The following is a 22,518-nucleotide window of genomic DNA, read 5'->3' as shown; positions in this document are numbered from 1 at the left end:
TATAACAAAGAAAACATTTCCAATTGAAGAATTTCTACCTTAGAGAATTGTAATTTAAACTTAAGGACTCTGAAATTTATGACCTATTTTCAGAATCCATAATATATTTTGGAATCTAATGGGTTAAAAAGTTACCATTTAATATGGTGAGTAAACAATTAAAGGGCAAAGTGAGATCAGTCTCATGAACAGAATTTTGGTGTCAATAAAGAAATTAGGAAACCAGAATATAGGAATAATCATGTCAATGCAATTAAAGTTTGCTTGAAATTTTCCTCGGTTCTATTGCCGAGGGTTGCAAAATTTTATCCGGGAACAAAATCATGGTTACGAGCATACAGAACCCCAAAATAGCAACATGTAAAAATGAAACCCTTACTGTTTGTACCTTGTGAAGGGAAAAACCAAATCCAAAACCAAAAATGGAATTTTTTTAGCTATTGGGGTCTGAATTCTGCTTATGGTATTGCTCAAGAATAATATTACAGTCATTCATGGTCCGAGCATCTAGAAGACCATGATTGTATAATTTGACCATAAAAATTCTCCAACACCTGCCAAAAAGAAGAATTTGATACTTATAACCAGATTTATATAATTTGCAAGACAATGAAGTAGCTTACTCTGAAATTACGATAAAACTTTAGAGACAGCATTTTATTGAGTTCGGAACACTGAAGAAGCATAATAAAAAACAACCGAGTTCTTTAAGACTTGCAGCTTTGCAGTTATGATTCATGCCTTGCATTTCAACAATCTAGTGCTGCTAGTGGTATATTCCAAAACAAACTTCAATAATATAAGCATTAGCCAATATCTTTCTTCACCTAGTTCATGAAATCATGTTCTCTGAAGACTGAGCTAGGAAATTAAAATAAAAACAAACCAATGTACCCCAATATATATACACACACACACATACAAAACCCATGCACACACAATAGTTGAGTACAAAAATCACTGATTTTTATCATTCAAAATTGGTATAATTTCTTGTAATAACTATATCATCAACATAGACCACACTTTCCAGGTGAAGTATGACAATAGAAAACCAAATTATTTGCCTCACTCTGTTTCAATAAAGAAAAAAAACCTGCATGGTATGACTGATTTTACAAAACCAAGTTCACGGTTACTGCTTCAATCCATAAAGAGAGCAACGTAATTTACACACTAAATTAGACTCCCTATGATCCACAAATCCAGGAGGTTACTCTACGTCAATTTCCTCATCAAAGACACCATGAAGAAAAACATTTTTATTGTCAAGCTAAGCTGATGAAATGATCCGTGACAAAAAACAATTGCAAGAGAAAGCCTAATTGTGCTGATTTTGGCCACAAGAGAGAAAGTATTATAGTAGTCAACCCATAAATTCTTGTATATTATTAAAATAAAACAAAAGAAGAAATAGGATAAATTTTGTGTCTAATGAACACATAACGTTATGTTTATATAGAGAAAAACATGCAGAAATATCTAGAAGTATTAACATATCTAGAAATATCTAACACTTCCCCTCAAGTTGGTGCATATAAATTGAATTTACCCAACTTGTTACTAATATAATCAATCATAGGAGTACCTGTTCAACCATCTTCAATCTAAAGATCTTGGTTTTCTAAATACTTTCTTGGTATTAAAGTGGCTCAATTAGAGGAAGGTGTTTTTATTTCAGAAAGACAATATGCTCTTGACATTATAGAGGAGATTGCAAATTGCAAGTTTATTGGTAGTCCCATGGATCCAAGTCAAAAACGGACGGTGGACCAAGCTGAAATTTTTTCAGATCCAGAAAGATGTAAGAGGTGGTGGAAAACCTCATTTATCTTAGTATTACAAGACCGGATATTTCTTATGTTGTGGGAGTTATTAGTTAATTCATGCAGAATTCTTACATTGATAATTGGAAGGTTGTAATTCACATTCTCATATATATCAAAAAGGCTCTAGGACAAGGATTGTTGTATGAGGACAAAGTAAATACTCAAATTATAGGGTGTTGTGATGCAAATTAGGCCGATTGTCCCATTGACAGAAGATCCACCACAGGATATTGTGTATTTATTGGAAGGAATATTGTCTTCTAGAAGAACAAGAAACAAAATGTTGTTGCCCAATCCCAGTGCAGAAACTCTGAATATAGATCTATATGGCTCTGGCCAGATGTGAACTTGTGTGGATTAAACAACTTCTTGAAGATTTGAAATTTTGTGAAGTAGAGCAAATGAAGTTGTATTGTAATAATCAAGCAACTCTTCACATTACATCCAATCCTATGTTCCATGAAAGTACCAAATACATATTGATTGTCTTTCTATCAAGGAGAAGTTGTTGTCACTTATTAGCTCTAATGACCAGCTACCAAACATCCTCGCTAAGACCTTGAGAAGGCTTAGAATTCAGCTTATATGTTCCAAGCTTGGTGCATACAATTTATATGCTCCAACTTGAGGAGTAGTCTTAAAATTATGATTGTTATTGTATTGTACAGCTTACATAAAGCTGCTTTTTGGGTGTATGTACCTAGACAAAGGGTTGAGTGTTATAGGATATAATGTACTCCTCTCTCATGTATTATTACATACTGTTCTTGGAGTCATAGAAGAATAATGAACAAGTTAGAAACTTGTATTGATTAATTAAAAACATCACAAGACGAGAGAAACAACAAAGGTATAAATTCCAAACATGAGAGAAACTAGTTACCCAGCCAGTAAGTGGGACCGAACAAACTCAGGTGCATGCAATTTCGTGAAAGCCTCACATGCCCATGAAATGTGACCATCTGCAATCACACTGCCACGAGAAGAAAATAATTGAATCAAGAAAGTAGAAATGTATATCAGCTTAAGCTCAAAGGTATATTCAGCTTAAAATATCAACCATCCGAAAGCACGTTACTGTAATTAATTAAGGAAATCAACAAAGTTGCAGCAAAGAGTAGAGTAGAAAAGAAGGATTTACTGTTGCTTCCGAACAAAGGAGTTCCACATGTGCATGAAATTCTTCTCATCCTTGCTCACGTCAACGAAATTTTCAAGCATCTGCAAGGTATCAATACCAACAGTAAGAGCTGCAACAGACATTTCATAATCCAAGGTCATGCCTCAACCTAAACCTATGCTGAAGTCTGCAGGGCCTAAGGCAGTCGGGCTTACAACTAAAGTTTATGAGAAAGAACAAAGAGGTTAAGGTTAAGTCGTAATTAGGAAAGACTTATCAGTTAGTAACTGTATAATTGTAATACATCCAAAGTAAAGAGTATGTGTCTCTATGTAAACATTGTATTAAGATAAACAAATATAAGATCAGTTAGTATATTACAATCAGTTTCAGTAACTAGTAAATATTGGGCCTGTATCTCACATATTTTAGTTTACCTTTACCTCTGCTCAAGTGCATGGTACCAAACCAGTCTCATCCACCATGAAAAGTAGCTTCCCTTACTATTACAATCACGGTTTAACCATTGAAATGTGGATCAATTTCTTTACAGATTAAATAATTTGGTTGGGTTTAGAAAAATCTAGCTAATGCTAGTGTATTTGAAGTTTGAACAATGTGGAGATGTCTGAGGAATAAGCCTCAATTATAAAGTCATGCAGATAAGTTTTCAGAAAGGAAACTAGAAATCATTCTTAGACTCCTTGCAATGAATAATTGATAGACAGCTGTTCAATAATTTTAGAAAATAAAATAAAAATTCTATAAAACCAAACATACCCTTTTATCTTCAAAATCAGCAACATCATCATCAACTTCATCTTCACTATCTTTATCTGATAGAACTTGTTCAATTGTCATGGGCTTTAAGCAAAAGTAAAAGAAATTAGTAGCAAATCTATTGAGCATATGATGCCAATAGAAATAAAAAGTAAATATAATTAGTCGAATAATACTAGAAAAGAAACTTTCTTAAGAAACAATAAAATCTTTCAACAGCAAAAGTCGTTTCAGACATCAAGCCACCATAGAGTCATCACCCCCAGAATCTGAGATTATAATCTAACTCTACCCAACAACCTAATTATAAGATGACAATTTCCCAACCCTTATAAACACCACTTTGGTCATTTATCTACACGACAAGGTATTAACACCATCTAGGATATAATTAAGGAAGCCTCCAAAGAGACCACAAAAAAGGAGACCTTCAAATAAACACAACCAAGCATAAACTAATAAGCTAAAGTTAGTAATTTTAATACACAAAGCAAGACTGTATAATTATCAATACAAATATTCAATAGAGCTCATAATTAAGTATCGTTGTTGTGTTGCAATAATATCATAACAAAAATCACTTCCTAGATTTCGCAAATTCAACCACTACAGAAATTTAAGCATCTCCCAATTTCATTGTTTTAATGGATAATGTCAAGTGAAGATGTGTTTCAGAAAGTCAAGCAAAGGTAACCAAATTTAAAATATTGAAATCTGAAATCACCTCTACAGCCCAATTGAAGTTATGTTGATCAAAACAAACAGTTTTTTTTACACGCCTAATATGGTATAAAACTGTGCTTATGGTATTTTCCTATTATTCTTTTTTTTAATAAAACTTATGTTAGGCATCACAATAAAACTAGACATCTCAGCTATGCTCACACCCTAGGTTCCATCTTTTCCTACTATTCTGCTCTGCTCAAAGATGTTTTATGAGAATTTATTTCTGTAATGGAAAGAAATGAGAATTGCTACATATTTAAGCAAACTTGACTTCCTGTTTTCTTTCCAATTTTATATTTTAGAAGATTGCATATCCTCCTCCAAGATGTTTTTTCACTCCTAGTTCTGACAAAAATTCTTTTCTCCAAGAGAAGGAAAACATGGTCACTATGATAGGTTGTCTTATTTTATTATCATAAAAAAAAGTCAGAAAAACTATTAATCATTCCTCAGCAAGATGACAACCACCACCAGAACAATCCTCATATTGCATTGAGGCCCCACTGAATTGTTTTAACATCAGGTAACAACCTATAGTAGGAGTCACAAAAATTACCAAAAAGATAATGTCATTCGCAAAACTATGGTCGTTTTGATGGAGGCACCAATTTGAAATCTATTACGAAGTGGACTCATTATTTCTGGCTTTCATTACCTATTATTTCTTTCCTTAATTAGGTTGTAAAACAGTCTATAAATAGAGACTGTAATCACATTTGTAAGAGATCTCAGAAACATATTTCATCTATTTCTTTCCACTAAATCAAATCCTAGCAATGTAATTGCAATACCTCCATTTTGGGATGGTCAACATAAAAAGCAGAACCATTCTTGGGATTGTCCAACTTCTCCACCATGGATGGCTTTGTACCCTTAGGATTTAGTTTTCTGACCTTTCTCTTCTTTTTCTCTATGTGAATCTGCAAATCTGTTTTCTCCAATGGAACAACAGCAATGGACGAGTAAGACATCTCATTTTGAGAATCATCCAACTTCTCCACCCTGCATACCTTGGCAACTGCAGGAGTTATTTTTCTAACATTTCTCCTTTTCTCTCTGTGAATTTGTGAGTTTGGTTTCTCCAGTGGTAACACAATATTTGACAAGTAGGAGGTCTCATTTTGGGGATCATCCAACTTCTCCACTATGGATATCTTTGCAACCGCGGGATTTGGTTTTCTGACCTTTCTCCTTTTCTCCATGTGAATTTGTGAATTTTGTTTCTCCAGTGGGACAACAACAATAGACAAGCATGACATCTCATTTTTGGGATCACCCAACTTCTCCACTGTGGATACATTTGCAATTGCAGGATTTAGTTTTCTCATGCTTCTCCTTTTCTCCAAGTGAATTTGTGAACCTGGTTTCTCCAGTGGAACAACAACATTGGACGAGTAGGTTATCTCATTTTGGAGATCATCAAACTTCTCCATCGTAGATACCTTTGCAACTGCAGGATTTAGTTTTCTCACCTTTCTCCTTTTGTCGATGTGAATTTGTGCATCTGGTTTCTCCTGTGGGACAACAACATTGGACAGGTAGGTGATTTCATTTAGGGGATTTTCCAACTTCTCCATTATGGATACCTTAACAAGTGCAAGATCTAGGTTTCTGACTTTCTACTTTTCTCCATGTGAGTTTGTGAATCTGGTTTCTCCAGTGGTCAACAGCATTGGACGAGTAGGTGTTCTTCTCCAATACCATTCACCTCTTGGTGGAACTCAACAATTCACACAGTTCTCTCAGTCAACCACGGGAAGCAGAAATTTAATTAATTTAGTAACACCAAAGTAGGGATGACAATTGGACCTAAAGTCAAGGGACACCCATAAAAAAGAGCCGAGATGGGGAGGGGAATTACCCTTTCATGTGAATTTACCAAAACATTGGGTCTGGGACTGGATATTTAATCGAAAATATATTATTTAATGAATGCAATTCAGGTACTTTAATGCCCACCCCAGACTATATCCATCTGTTATAAAATATATTAAATTTAAAGAAAACTCCAATTACACCAATAACTGTCATAATGTGCACTCCACTCCCAAATTGTATGTTAATGTTTAATTTTGTCATCTCAAAATTGAAAACCAAACATCTTACTCACTGCAATTGCTGACATCTAACACTGTCTTCATGGCTGATACCATGTCTCATCCACAGCCATCTTCATTATAAACTTAATGGAGCGATTGTCAATTGTTCTTCACGGACCATCCTCATCACAAATGCAGGCAATAGATATGGGTTCAGGTATTTAGGTGCCCATAACCCACATACTTATAGGTCAGAAGACGAGTATTGTTTAGGGCAAGTTTAAGTAGGATACTGTAACGGTTAAAACAGCAAAATATAAGAGTAAACTCCTACTTCCATCCTGTAAAGTTACAAGTATAGAGTTACTAGAGTAGATAACAGAATGACTAAAAGAGAAAACCTCTGAACGGAATAGATTATGCAATACATATTTCTGCACGCACAGACATAAATATTCTAGAAACAAGGTGGTAGCTATTTCCTATGCCAAGAATAAATGGATGCAATTTCCTAAACTAAATATTAATTATTATGAGTGATATTCTAGAGGCAGCATCGATTTAATCCTTCAATATATTGTTATCATTTTAATCCTCAAATTACACCAAGTTCACTAAATTGATCCTCTTTTAGTCAAACTAAGCAAAATGATGACGATATAACCTTAATATGGGACTAATTTGATTATATTTGACATGGTTAAGGATCTTAATTGATGAAAAATAAAAGACGCAGGGACTAAACTGATGTCAAAAATCTTTAGAGGACCATCACAGAGATACTGCATTAATGAACTAGAAAATAAAAACTTGTGACAACCAAAGTGAGGAGATGAACATAGTATTTAATCTTGTCGAATTGGAAAGCTAGTTATGTCCCACATTAACAATGAGCAAGTTCGTTAGAATATAAGTGAAAAGGACCCACAAACTTAAATCCTTTACCCGGTGTATTCCTTAAGAAGTGGTATCAACACCTTAGCTGTGACCAAGTCATCAACTCCATCAAAAATTGGTAATGTATGTCCAATTCCCCCACACCTCAAATTATTTCCTCGACCTTCAAACATCTCCAACAATACCAATCCTCATTCTCAAGCAAACCTCAACTCCTCACCAACACATTCTTCCTCCTCTTCCACTCAACCTAGTTCTCTCCCATCTCCTAGACCAGCCAACATGCAGACACCAAAAAATATGGTATTGCTAAACCTCGTTTACACCAACCTTTTTACTCACCCACACGGAACCTAAATCCTCTAAACAAGAATATGCTGATGAGACCTGGCTGGAAGCAACACACTCTGAATTTGATGCACTGCAACACAATCACACTTGGACTGTCACACTTTACCACCTAGCTGAATACCCAATGCTGTAAATGGGTTTTCTGGGGAAAGAAAATCCCAGTAGTTTTATCAATAGGTGCAATGCAAGGCTCACCTCATGATCAAAGGGTTTCAGAAACAGTTTCTCTATAAGTACATGGAGACATTTTTACCGTCATTAATCCTATTGCAGTTTGCTAAGATCTTTTTGTAATTTTATTTTTTTTATTGCGATTGGGTATAAACATCCACCTTCTTTTTTAAATTATATTGGGGTTGCTAACTCACTCTGGCACTTACATATTGGTGAACTCTCAAACAACTTGATGTTAATAATGCCTTCCTCCATGGGCCTCCTAAAGAAAATGTACATGAGATGCTCCCCAGGATTACTCTAGTCAGCAAATTAAATGAGGCTATTTGTGGCCTTAAGCAACCCCAACGGACCTGGTTTGATCATCTCAAATCTACTCTACTGAAGTTTCAGTTCAGCAAATGTGACCCATCACTGTTTCTTTACTATCATGCTTCCACAGTCTGGGTTTGTGTATGTTGACGACATCATCATTACAATCATCACTTCAGGATGTCACCTATACTGGTCCATTGTTGGTGTCCTTCAATGTGCTAAAATTAATCATCCAGAGAAAAGTTTATGGTTAATAAAGTCTGTCCGTTTATGTCCAGCCCTCTTAAAGCTCACTGGAACCGGAAGGGCACTCTCTCCTGCGGTCTGCACTTTCGACAAGCTTTCCCTCACTCTCCTGTCTTAAATGAGACAAATTGTGATGCTGATTGAGCATCATATGTGGATGATTGCTGTTCTACCTCTGGTGCACATGTTTTTCTTGACCCAAACCTTATTTATTTTTGGTGCAAGAAACAAATAATTGTTCCATGCTACAGACCATCTTATCTGAACTGGTGTTAGTCACTTTACTCCTTGCATTCTTTGAGACATGAGCCCATTTCTCTTGCATACAATCCTGTTTTACATGCTCAAACCAAGCATACGAAATTAGATCTTGCTTTTGTCCAGTATCTTGTTCAGCATGTCACTGCCACTGCCTAATGTGCTGGTGCTCTCAGCAAGGCTCTTTCCCCACACCTACTTCACTACTTTTCGTTTCAAAAGCTAAAAGTGGATGATTCTCTTGCCTCACTTCGCCTCTTGAGCTAGTGTAGGAATTTCGCTTTCAACTTTTCTCTCTTAAATTATCTTTTACCCATTGATGTGCATAAATAGCTGTACAAGTTTAAGCGTGAGCATACCATGAGGAAAAGACTCGCATGTAAGGAGAGATTGTTCAAGTGACAAGTGTCAATGAAAAAATAAAGTCCACATCCGGTAAGAGTGAACAAGTTTAAAAACATAAAAGTGTGAAAAACTCACATATCTAATTGTCTTAAGGTTTAAGCTTGAACTGATTTGCTTATAATCCATTGATGAAGATCTTCACAATATTGTACTCCTATATATTCCCTAACAAATGGTTTAACTTAACTCTACAAAACCCAACTTGTAAGATAAGGATTGTCAAAGCCTTATAACTACTTAGACCACATTACTAAGCGATGTGGGACTAAGCACCATTCAAATATGTGGGCCATCTTTGAAGCATTAAATCTAAAATCAGTCATGGAACCAGTAAAACAATAAAAAATCATCCAATAACCAGTGAATTGGAGAGTTTTAATGGTGACCGCTTGAATACCTTTTTCCACAAAATATTAAGTAACATGGTGACTTAGCACTTGATCAGAGGAATTTTGTGATTAGCCTGACTATATTTAATAATTATGCTATAAATATATATATATATATATATTATATTTAATAATGATAAAACACTCTAGAAGAGTCAGTTCATATATTTAAAGAGAAGAGTAAGGCCATAAACTCCCCTTTCTAAACTAAGTCCAATATTTTGCAGCAATTAATATAGCAAGAAACAGTGATAAAAAGTACAAAATCATAATATAAAAAATAGAAGATGCAACCTGTGCTTTGTGAGAATGAAAAAACTGTCGTTTCCTTAAGAGGGCACTGCTGAAATGTTTTCAAAATAATGTCATATGAGTGTCCATAAAGATTACATATATATTAAAAAATGAAAATCATATGTAAAGAGCGATATTTCATAGACACACTAATGCAAGGATTGTCTAAAAATTTCAAGAAAGTCACTCATCTCTAAACCAGTCCAGGAATCACATAAGAATAACATTTTGAAACCATAATAACATGACTATTTGTAACGATATCAACTACATTCAACCTACAAATGTTGTTGGATTAATAAAGTAGAAAATCAAGCTCTTGCTTAGTAATGGACACAAATACATAAAAAGTATACCCAAATAATCAAATCATAAACCTGTCACATATAAGCATCCAAATGTGACATTTTGACAAGCTAAACCAACCTATAAATTTGTTATATCATTTAATAGATCAAAATAATTCTAACATTGAGCAAGAAATTTATATTCAACCATTTAGCCTCATTGATCTATTAGGTTTACAACTGTATCTAAGACTAATATGTAGGTACGTTATTGCTTAAAAATATCATTATTATTTGCAAGATAAAACATTTTTGTTTGGAAGGCTTTCATTTCAGGAACATTTTAGCATTGCAGTTACGGGATATCCCTTATAATTGTGCATTAAAAAGTCTCCTAATGTAATATCCCCCCTTTTGTTTTCCAAGGATAGAGAAACAAGATTGTAGAACATACTTTCGTGAGTCAGAACACTCAATTGACAACTTCCTAGTCTTGGCAAACTGAAGCACTGCTTGATCACAGTCTGACATTGACTGGACAGAGTCTCGGTCAGGATGTGATCGAATAATTGTGGCAGAAATCCCTGCAATGTCACAGCAGCATGTAACATATTCCTAACACAGTAACACGCTGGCAGCACTAATGCAACATCTTGGAGTAAGAACCACAACTCAAGAAATATGAACAATAAGACGATTAAAATTTTAACTAACTAATACATATTTCGCAGGAATAAGTTTGACTTATTTTTTTTATGAAGTAAACTGAAAATATTCTAAAACTCTTTTGATAGAAGATATTTAAAAAATACAAATATAATTAATTTTAACAAAATTTTATAATCATATAAAGTTTACATTTGTTTGTGTTTTCAATTTAAGATTATTAACATTACTTAGTACTAATGTAAATTGAGTAAATCATTTCAATTTATTTTAGGACATTATGACAATCCTTTTGTGATATAAAAATCATATGATTTTCCTTCCATGTACTTTTATTTTATGATTTTATTAAGAATGTAATTCAATCTTAGTTATATTTTGCTAACCTTTTAATAATATATGATAGTAAATTATTTTTCGTAGTAATTAATATTTAGAATGGATATTAAGTAATTTTAATACTTAACATTTTAATTTATATCACAATTATATTTGATAGTAAATATCAAACATAACATTTTTTCTTAATTACTGATTAGTTATAAAAGACTGTATATGGCATCATAGCCATTCCCAAACCCAGGTCCATGTAAAGGAGGGTTGTGTCATGCCCTCAGCAGCCAAGAAAGGAGCTAGACACTAGTAGACTTAAACTTACGGTACACCAAGAAAGTTATAGGAAAGAATGGAAATGGAAAAAGAGTTTGGTGGATGTAAAATGGAATGGCAACAATTTTAGCTTTAAAATTAATGATTGTAGGGAGACCATGATTGTACGGGAGACCATTAATTAATTAGCATTAATTAATGCTAATTAATGCACAAATTTTAGGAAACAGTTCTGCAAGAAAATTTTAGAAGAGTACAATACAGGGAAAAGTTATATCCTATAACACTCAAACCCTTAGACTAGATACATACACCCAAACAACAGTTTTAAGCAAGCTATACAATACAATAACAATCAAAAATTTAACACATACCATCATCCTTCTCCAAAATATCAGTTTCTCCTGCAGGAAAGGCAGACTCTAAGCCTTCTGCATTTTTAGAAGATAGGTCCTTTGGTGTCCTACGCTTAAGGGGCTTTCCACTGCATATAGACATGGTATGCCATCTGAATCTCACAGCATATCATGAAAGCAATCCGGAGCCAAAAAAGGAATAGAAGAAATAAAATAGCTTACCAATAGAAAAATGTTTGCACTCGTGGATCAACGTTATCAACAACAATCTGAACAAAAGATAGTGTATGAGATCATAGAGCGCCTCTTAAACAGAAAGAGGAATTCTAGCTCACAGCAATAAGCTGGCAGTGACTATGGTAGCAAATGTCGAGATGAATGCACACAAATGTAAGATAAATTTAGAAATAAAGGTAACTACAAGAAAGTTGTGTATCGATTTTTTAAGAGAAGATAACAGAAATCTAAAGTGGTTTTGTCATGTGAAGAGAAAACTGAAAGTAACCCAAATGGATTAATTGAAATCTAGTTTTTTCTTTTTTTCTTGCAAAAAAGTGAATCTGATAGGACTCAACTGATAGAAGAACAGATAGGTTTTGGAAAAAATTAACAAGGAAATGAGCCTGCATTTTTATTAAACTTCTATTGATCAATGTGACCATGAAACAGAATGAGGTATTCGAGAGAGTCCTCTCATCTCCTAACAACTTCCGAGTTAGCTCTTAACTAACTAACTAGCACCCATTCTCCTATTTATAAACTATTTGGTTACAGCTGTGTTTCCCCTCTATTGCTTCAAATAGACTCTCATAACCACTGGCCTCCTATCAATCAAATAAATATAGCCCCATTGAAAGCAAAACCAAAGAAGACTAGGAAAAACCATTAAAGCAAGACCTACTCCAAATGGATTAATCTAGTATTCTTTTTAAAGCTTAAAGCTGCCATTGATCTACATTGCAAAAATATGAATATGAATAAAAAAAGATGAATAAGAGATAAATAAGGCCCAAAATCATATCGTCAATAATGTCCAAGAACAAATTAGAGGTCCCCAATGAAAGATAAATCCTCATTTGTAATAGAAAAGGCATAACCAATTAGATATTATTAAATAAAATATAATATATTTCTAAAATAAAATAATATATTGATAAATAAAGGACTTGAACACAAACTATCCTCACCTCTGATCTCGAGATATCATTCTTCACAGTCACATTTACGGCGTGACACTCATCCGATACCTACAAATTATGTACTTGATTACTGATGGTTCAGTACAGATAACTGAATAGAATGTCAGCAAGAGATTTAAAGACAACTTACCCAAAATTCAAAATTGAAGAGATCATGTGATGAGGACAAATGATATCTTAGACCCTAGAAAATATCATGACAGAAACATTAGAAATATGTTTCAACATCATATTGGAAAAGTATTGATTCAAAAGAAGAAAGTAGTTTTAACCTTAAAACAAGAACATTTAACCAAACAGAAAGGACAAGTGAAATCTTCGGTGACTGCAATCAAACATTATGTGCCAAGAAATATTGTAAGATACAATAATCCATAAGACATTCAAAAACAAGGCATGGGTCAATAAATAGGAACTGCAACTAGTCACACCTAAAATAATAGATATAATATGATACAAAACCATAACCTAGAACTCATTTTTATACAAATATTTCATTGAGTATGACTACATCTAGAATAAGCCATATAACAACCAAACTAATAATAAATATAGTATGGGATGTTCTAACTAATGGGATACCCCTGAAATGACTCTGAAATCTTACTAGCAAGTTAGGAATGATAGATATCCTTTCATCTTCTTGAAGTATAGTGCTGTAAAATGTGCAAAATATGAAGCTTGTGGATCATTTCTTTGTGTACTTATTTAATTACATTTATTCCTTCATTATAATTAACTGGCCAAGGTTTCCTTAGTTGCAGTAATCAGGTCTGACTTATTGATCATCATTGATTGGTACCTGGTAGTGACTTGTGTCCCTTAATCAAGTGGTCCAGTGTTCAAATCTTGGTAATACCATTTCGCATATGGAATAAACCACATTTGGGGGAAATATACACCTTGTGTACACTCACGATCCCAGACAGAGTTAGTCATCACTTCCTGCGATGAATACCATAGCCACCAAAAAATGGTCTGACTTGTCATCCATAATACTAAAATAGTTTTTTTTATTATTATCAAAGTTGTATAAATAGTGATCTTTGTCATACTCTTTAAATTATCAGCAAATAATATTCACTTTCCTCATATTTCGAGTATAAAATCTGACTGGATGTTATCCTCAAATCCTTGGTATCGCATAATATATATTGTTCAAAAACAAGAAACACAAAAAATAGTGTTTACAGGATCTAGGCAATATGTGTTGGAAATATAACAAATATCTAAAGATATTACTTTAGAATATCTAAAAGTCATTATCAAACATACTTTCCAGCATCTCTTGCATCTATTTTTTCAACATGGTCTCAAAGTAGTACCATCCTTCATGCACTGTTGTCACTATTCTGCTATTCAGTATCAATAGAACCCCAATTAGTCACCTCTTTCATTGTGTCTCCTATTTTCAGCATGACTGTCATTTTTCTACTGTGCCCTAATTTGGTTAGCCACTCTAATTCATAGTTGTAGCCAGTCAACAACTTATATGTTGACACACCCTATGCTTGCCACCTTTAATATGCAGTAGCCTCAAGCTTTATATCAAAAACCCCTTTTCAAGTTCAAAAATGTTAAGGTCTCCAACATTAGTTTGAAGCTTCCAAATGTGGTTTTGAGAAGGACTGACCTACTTTGCTTGTCATGAATTCTTTTCTCAGGCTAATGATCATCTCAGCTATCTAGCTGAACTATTTTTCTCTGCAACTTCTTCAGCATTCCCAACTTGCTCTCCCAACTATTTTTTTAGTGGATTGTAATTTTTATTTTTTTAATTTGTGGAAAATTATTTTTCTTGCAACAAACTTAAAATTTGTAACCTTCAGCTTGAGGGGAAGTATTAAAATATAAGTAAGAAATATCTTAGAATATTTTACAGTATATTAGATTATCTATTTGCGTTCATTCTTAGTTTACATTTTGATTTATTTCCTTATTAAGTTAGGATATTTATAATTATAGGAATATCTTATTAGAATATGATTTATAGGCATATCATATCATGCATATGGGAATAAAATGTCCTATAATTATTTGTATTTAACATCATCAGCTTATATAAAGTGGACATAGTCTTTTTATCTCTACCGTCTATTTTTCTCTCTTTCAACAATTTTCAAATGTTCACAAAAATTACGTTAATTAATCCATAGAGAGAGAAAGCAATCACATCGTAACATGAGAGACAGAACAATATTTACATTACCTTCTGTCCTCTGCAACTTATTATTGTAATACCTGAAATATTTTTAATTAAAAAAAGGCTCATTGAGAAGAAAATAAATACCTCATTAAGACGAAAGAATTCAATGAATAATCAATTTTTTCTAACAAAGGAAACATGGGGTTCAGAACAAAATAAAAATCATCAGAAAAAAATAGTTCTCAAATCCCTCAGCATATCTTGACCAAAACAACCCCCTGTAGAGGAAGTCCATGATCATAAAAAACTCACATACAAACCAAATAAGAGTATTCAAAAGTTAAAAGTGATACCTGTAATTAAACATGACATTTCCTTCCCTCAACCTGGACAACACAAACAGCTTGTAGTTAAAATGTGCACCAAATTTATTTAATAGAAATTAAATAATAGTGTCATTAATTCTCTTTGTTATTTTTAAAATGAGCACCCGGTATTCTTTTTTTCCTGGTAATAAAATGAGTATAAGATATTCTCTTAAACAAAGCAACAGGGGATAACAAACAATGATAGACAACAACTAAACTAATACAAAGAGCTATCTCAAAGACATGCCCACCAATGATACTCAAAAATATTGTGAAGCTGAGCACAATGAATATAAAATATTTTATCTCAAAGACACCAGAGGTCAGATAGCATTTTACTTCAGTAAGACACCAGAGGACAACATAATTGGTGCACTGTCAAAAAGCTTTAGCTTACTGCTTCCAAAACTTGTAAAACTAGGAGCAAGTAATTGCTCAAGCTCTGGGAGCACATCCAAAATTCATTAAAAACCAAAACAACAACTCGAAAAATATGTATCTCGCTGCTAAAAAATATAAACAAATGTGCATGTTTCCAAATTAAGAAAAAACATCAAAAAGCATATTGTTAATTGGCATTTAAGGCAAATTACTGAATACTGCAAGCCAGAATGAATAGGCACTTTTGCAACTATAATGATTGAATGGCTAATATATCCAAATGAGAAAATAAAATTTACCCGATCAAGTGAGACAATGATGAGGACGGTACTTCACTGCCTGCATATGAAATATAGGGAGATTTTTCTTTGGCCCCAAACTCTTCGGCAGAAATTGTGATTTGTACTTGTTTTGATGTACTCTTTAGAAACCCAAAGAACAGGTAAGACAAACAGTAGTTAAAACAAATTCTCATTTTATATCTAACTATTTTGAGGTTTGTGTGAATTTCTTGCCTAAGTAGGAAATGACTTTGAAGCAAGAACTGACCATATTCTCGAAATTAGAAGGAACTTGAATGGATACTCTTGTGTCCTCATTTTTAAAATCTGACTGCAACATAAAAGGAAGTTGTGAACTAGTAAATCAACCAAACAATGAAGAAATGATAATAGTACTTTTTAAATGAATTCTTAGAACAAAATTAAAGTGTTCATGCATCATAGCATAACTTTAAATAGTGCAAAAAGGAAGCAGAATCGTCACTGTTTTCTACCCAAACAGAAAATTGTGTTAATCATTATACCTTTAGAATACATGGAAGCAAATCCACAGTTGACATAATCTCTGCTCGCTGTCCCAAGCGAAAATTCGGAAAACAATCCCAGGCCATATAAAGTGATTCTAAAGACACTTTACCCCAAAGGCAGTACTCTCCAGCTGTCAACCACAGAATGAAGAAAATTGAAAAATGGATTCCACCATGCACTAAAAAATCATTTGGAAAAATTAATCCATGACTAGAGCCACAATATCTATAAAATATTTCATAAAAAGTTTATTGCATATTTGACTATTTTAGAATATCTTACACAATTTGTAGAAAATACAATAAAATCAATTATATGAGAAATTAATCCTAGGACTATTCATTATGTTTCCAAAAATTCTCCTTATTTAAAGAGGGAGCGTTCGTAGTTTTATTCTATTAGTGGGATTGTAATACTATCCCAGTACTTGGTCTAGTTATCAGTACAAGTACAAGCTGGATCAGTATTTTACATAATATTGTCAAGACAGCATATCAATCTAATTATTACTCTGTTATTTACTTTCCTCCTTTCAGAATTTACTCCTTAAATCCAATAATTCCAACATGATATCAGAACAACAAAACCATCTTCCTGTCATCAGTATGTCACCCAGTTCAAAAAAATATGTAACTCCACTACAACAATGCCTACTCTCCATAGCTATTGTTAAAATGTTCCCCGCCAGCTAGGCATATGGGCAAAATAGTCCTTATAATACATAAGCAATCCCCCAAAGAGTTAACTTTTGAGAATGATTAATATGTTTTGCTTTGTGATCTTTTTCTTTTCTTCGTATGTTCTTAAGAAATCTCCATCCTTGCTGAATTTGTTCCCTTTTTCAGGTATTATAAATGCAAGGATAAGACTGCATACAATGACCCTCCCCCATACCTCTCCATAACATGTAGCTTCCTTTGGCATTGGGGTATGTTGGGGTTACATTAGTTCACAAAAATACATAACTCCACTACAACAATGCCTTGTCTCCATAGTTCAGACCAAATCTTCACAACAATGATTATTTCATTCACCTATCTTTCTATGTTATCTTTTCAATAATGTATGATCCCTCTAATTTCTCCAGCATCTCTACATAGTTTACCTAGGTGGGTAGATGAGCCAACTTCATATGCTATTTTATTTAAGAGTGTTTGTAACAATCTTAAGCTTAGTAAAATGAAGCATAAGGAGTGTAAAATATCTATAAAATATTTCATATTATTTTTTATTGTACACTTGAATATTTATGTTTTTAGAATCTTAAGTGATCTTTAGTGGAATGAACTGTTCCATCAAATTCAAAAAGTAATCCTTGTTATTTCATATTCACAATGTTTCCTAATTTATTTCTGTATTTAATAAGTTGCTAGTAGAATAGAAACATAATTCACTCCTCATCCCTGCAAACCACAAATTCGTAGTTGAATACCAATTTGTGGTACTTTTCCAAAATTTCTATTGCATGCAATTAGCGAATGATGTGTTCCTGATGAAGATGAGGAACAAGGATCTCAAGGTCAACAAATAGGTGCTCCTATTGTTGGATGGTAATGGAACCATCACAAAACCCATTGGTACGAGCTTCATTAGAGTGACAAGCTTGTTGGATTAGAACTTGATTAGGCATGAAGCATTATTGGCTTTCGATGGGATGGGATTGTTAAGCTCTTCAAATTTTGAGAAGAGGGTGTATTCATTGTCGATTTAACTCCCTACATCTTAGTCTTTTGGATGGTATGTACCATACAAATGATAATGATTGTTAAGAGTTGACTTTTATGAAGTCTCCTAATCATTAGAAATGAAGAAATCATATTAGCACTAGTAAATTAGCATAAAGAAGTGTAAATTAGAAGTATATCAATTGACCATGAGGTGTGCTTCAGTACACTAACAGAACTCCAGGTGAGGGGCCTTTACAACAAATGTAAAGGGTTTGAACCCAATAGAAGAAGCATCAGAACCAATACCCCTTGAGGTGAATATATTTAAAAAAAACAAGAGGGGGCTCAAATAACATCGTAACAAGGTTATCAAAGCCATTTTTTTGTCTGACAGTAATTAGCAATTAAAGCATAGCTCACATTCAAAAAAAGCTAGATGACTCATATCCGAAGGCATAGAGTTTGAATTGACTCCAGATGATAAATTCGAGTTTTTCACTGCAAGTAAATAGTCATAGTGAGGAACACAGCAAAAAATATAGATATTTTCATCACAGTTGAAAAACATTCGCATATACATACCAGTGGCAGTGCTGACAAACAAGATATCAAGTGAGCAAGATCTAGCTTCGTCAGCTAACTTGTTGACTTCAGGAAGAGTAAAATTTGCTTGGACTTGTGTATTCAAATCAATTCCAGGGGAGTTTCGAAAGATGAAAATTCGACCGATTCGATACACGGCAGATTGCTTTTTTTGTTTTTGGTGAGTAAAATAAAAGGCATTATATAATTATTAGATATACAGCATTTTAACTAAGGAATCATAATGGAATCAACTTATTAGAAGCAGGATTCCTACCCTTGAAGATCCATAATCAGAAACCCGCCTTGCAAGACAGATAGACATAGGAAACACATTTTGGCTTTCCGTAATAGTTCGCATCAAGGAAACTGTCATTTGTATTCTAAATATGCAAATATCATATATCATTAGCATATTAAAATTAATATTTGTATATATGATATATTACTAAATTATTTCCAGATAAAACAGACTGAACACAATGTCTCACATGAAATCACTAGAAATTACAGAAAGTTCAAGCTTATATGAAAGAATAAAGAAACTCCAGCGAACCAACAGAAAAGGAATTGCAAGGATGACGTAAAACTAATCCTCACAGTCTCAAACAGAACAAGATTTATCTTTTTTCTTGAAAGAAGAAATAAGAAATTCATTAAGACAAAAGGAAAAAGTTTACTCAAAACATTGTTGAGGACAGATTCTATAAATCTGCAAGAACTACTTGATTTTAAAATCCTAATCTTAATTCATTTTAGAATCATAAAAAGGCCAAAAATCTTAGTGTAAATGTAGAACTTGTTCATTCAATTGAGTCCATTCATCTTCTTCATACAAAGACCTAAGTTGCCATATTTTATTATAGTAGCAAGCAAATACACATTTAATCTTTCTCCATTCCCAAGTTTCACGTGTTATTAAATACAATCACAAGATGTTCACTTCAGCAGTCAACACACAGAGATATGACTAAAAAATTATTTCTATTTAATTTTAAACTGAACTAAGCAAGTATGAACAAATGGACAAATGATGTAAATCAGTTAAAGACAGCAAGTTGGAGAAGGAAGATTGTGTATGAAACTCTTACCTCTTCTTGTGTTTTTCCTTTATCTGGTAGTGCAAACATCTCTGAAGGAATGATGGCTGCATAGCAGAGACATTATATTAGCAATACAACATGCGACAGTAGTTTATAGGTAAAATAAAATTGAGAGAATAGAGCCAACAAGAATACAGTTTGCCCTATGCCTGAAAAATAATGACAATACTTTTACAAAGGCAGATAAGTTTAGCCAATCAGATAGAGTACATTTCTCATGGCACGTCGCTGGAGAATATTGTAAAATTCTACGGGCTTGCAATAAATTGAAAGACTCTCTTCAGCTGCAAGCTCCTCTTCCGCAGATAAATGTTCACAAGCATCATGGTGGCTTCTGCAGGGAAAAACAGATATAATTACTGGTTATGTTACAAAATTCTTTTGTAAAAAAAGTAAAAGTTAACAAAAGGTAGTATTTGTAAGAAAGACAATATACGAGGTTGCACGAGCGGCAACAGGAATGCCTGGCATTCTTCTTATTAAACAAGTCTCAGATGCATATAATATTTAACTGAAATTCTGAATCTTCAAGAACATGATATTTTCTCTTGCTTGTAAGAAACCTGTAATCGAAAATGGCACAACAAATCATCAAAACCCTAATGATTCAAATATTAAAGACATAAATGGTTAGACTTCAATCATCAAAGCCTGGACATCAAAATGTGAGAAAAAAATAACTCTTTTTTATCAAGTTGAAAACCACTGGGCCTATAAATGAAAAAATGCTCCAAATTACACATACTCCATATAACATAAAATGTAGGGTGCCTGCTTTTATGCTCATTAAGACTTGAAAGGGGCTAGATGTCCTTGCGGATGACTGAAAAGTTAATGAAATTGTTTAATCACCCACGTGAAGATATCAAAATCACAAATTTTTCCCAAACTCGGGTTTCTTTTTTTGTAATATTCCACATGTGCAGGGAATGCCAACCACAAGCCAACTCCTTGTTTTCTCCAACTGTGGGAAACAGAAGCCTCAGAGGTGTCTCCCATTGTGTGAAACAAGATGGCACATCCAGTTCCATGGAATAACAAAGTACAGCACAAAAATCGATCACAAAACAAGAAAAACAAATAAAGAACATAAAACAAAAGCATCAAAACAAGTAAAGGGTTCAAAGAACCAAAAAAAAAAAACAGATAATGCCCAGAAGAAGTTTTCTGGTAAGCACAATGATAAGAAACGAAAAACACAATAATCTTGCCAGCAAGAAACCAAATGGGTAACAGAAAAAAACCTCAAAGTTCTCAGTGTGATACGAACCCAACAAATGGCAGCAATTGAATCCAAAATTGATTAGAAACTTGCTTCAAAAGTGAAGTATGAGAGTGTGATCGAACCTCAGAATTGAAGCCAGAATTGAAGACGCGAAATTGAAAATCGAATGTTCTCGAAATTATTAAAATCTAACAAAGTTGCTGTTTCTCTCTCTCTTTATCTCTCTGATTACTAAAAAGAAACACATTTTTGTGCAGAGTTTGGCGAACTTAAGTGAGGTAAGTAAGAAACTTGAAACACAAAAAATTATTACAACAACTGAAAATTCATGTAAATAATTAAAGCATTATAACCTAAAAATAATATCAAAAAATATAACTAAAAAACAAAATAATTTATTTTCAACACTCAATAACATATATAAATTAGTTTATTCTAAATAAGGAATTAATATTGTAATATTATCTAGACTTAGTTATCCTTTTAGTTTTATTAATTTTTTATCCCAATCCATTTATTTTTTTATTAATAAAATATCGAATTCATTTTTAAATTTAAAAAAAAAATTAAACCCTTTCTTTTAATATTCAATTCAGTATCTTAATTTTTAAAAATTAATACATTTTCTTATGATGAAATAAATATCATTAGTTTTACAAATTGTTATTATGGGTTTATTATAAATTATATAATATTAAAATGAAAATTATTATTATTTGTTTGTTAACAATTCTAATAAGAGTTGCAGTTTTAAAAATTAAAAAAAAAAATTATTGAACATTTTATTAGCTTGTTAACAAATAAGACCAAATTGAATAACATAAACAAATAATAATTAAGCATCTTATCTAACATCAATTGAAATGAAAGTTAGAATATGATAAGTAATTATTCAACTTAAACAAAAACTTAAGATATGAAAACTAAATAATAATTGCTTAACTTAAACGAATATGAAAAACTAATTATTTCTTTAAAAAGGATTTATAGTTTAGATTTTTTACTAACAAGTTATATTAAACATAAACTAAAAATTCACTAAACATTTTTGTCAACAATTTATGACGAATCTAATTTATTAGCGATTCAATTAGTTAGTTCAATAGTTTTGGATATGTTTTTGTATAGCTTCCACATATAGGAATGACCTACTATTTGCATACGGAATTAAATTAGTAGTTACGTATAATTTTGTATGATTTGGGGGTATTATTACAAGAAAAGTAGTCATAGTTTTTTTTTTTTTTTTAAGGTGCTAGATTCCTTAAAACCATCAACCTTATACTAAACAAAGAAT

At 32.8% G+C, this 22,518-nt stretch overlaps 1 protein-coding gene across 19 annotated transcripts; it reads right to left on the bottom strand.

The window, feature by feature from the left end:
* Nucleotides 1-230: 230 nt before the first annotated feature.
* EMF2 (VEFS-Box of polycomb protein) lies at nt 231-21,541 on the bottom strand. Of its 19 annotated transcripts, none has more exons than XM_068637803.2 (24): nt 21,344-21,501; nt 20,742-20,819; nt 20,433-20,559; nt 20,207-20,330; nt 19,985-20,040; nt 19,171-19,276; nt 18,894-19,059; nt 18,732-18,809; nt 16,641-16,774; nt 16,385-16,447; nt 16,135-16,256; nt 15,440-15,472; nt 15,150-15,181; nt 13,213-13,265; nt 13,071-13,124; nt 12,929-12,988; nt 11,964-12,010; nt 11,760-11,869; nt 10,565-10,694; nt 9,824-9,872; nt 3,730-3,813; nt 2,971-3,050; nt 2,713-2,802; nt 231-554 (listed from the first exon to the last, which is right to left on the bottom strand). In XM_068637803.2, exons 3-24 carry the CDS (start codon nt 20,465-20,467, stop codon nt 434-436), a joined length of 1,827 nt encoding a protein of 608 aa, XP_068493904.2. In that variant the 5' UTR covers nt 20,468-20,559; nt 20,742-20,819; nt 21,344-21,501; the 3' UTR covers nt 231-433. The 19 variants fall into 19 exon arrangements, 15 of the variants coding, with proteins under 15 accessions (XP_068493904.2, XP_068493910.2, XP_068493903.2 ...); XM_068637809.2 differs by having other exon boundaries at nt 9,824-9,869; XM_068637802.2 differs by having other exon boundaries at nt 21,267-21,486.
* Nucleotides 21,542-22,518: the final 977 nt, after the last annotated feature.

Source organism: Phaseolus vulgaris, chromosome 7, assembly GCF_051622355.1.
Source record: "Phaseolus vulgaris cultivar YP4 chromosome 7, ASM5162235v1, whole genome shotgun sequence".
In the NCBI taxonomy this organism is placed as follows: domain Eukaryota; kingdom Viridiplantae; phylum Streptophyta; class Magnoliopsida; order Fabales; family Fabaceae; genus Phaseolus; species Phaseolus vulgaris.
This window is presented reverse-complemented; position numbering and strand designations above follow the sequence as displayed.

Coding starts and splice junctions, on each gene's coding strand:
- EMF2 (XM_068637797.2), bottom strand. CDS start 20,467: ATGCCAGGCATTCCTGTTGCCGCTCGTGCAACCTC. Junction 19,060..19,170: donor CTGATTATGGATCTTCAAGG/GTAGGAATCCTG, acceptor AAACAAAAAAAG/CAATCTGCCGTGTATCGAAT. Junction 12,989..13,070: donor TCTTCAATTTTGAATTTTGG/GTAAGTTGTCTT, acceptor CATAATTTGTAG/GTATCGGATGAGTGTCACGC.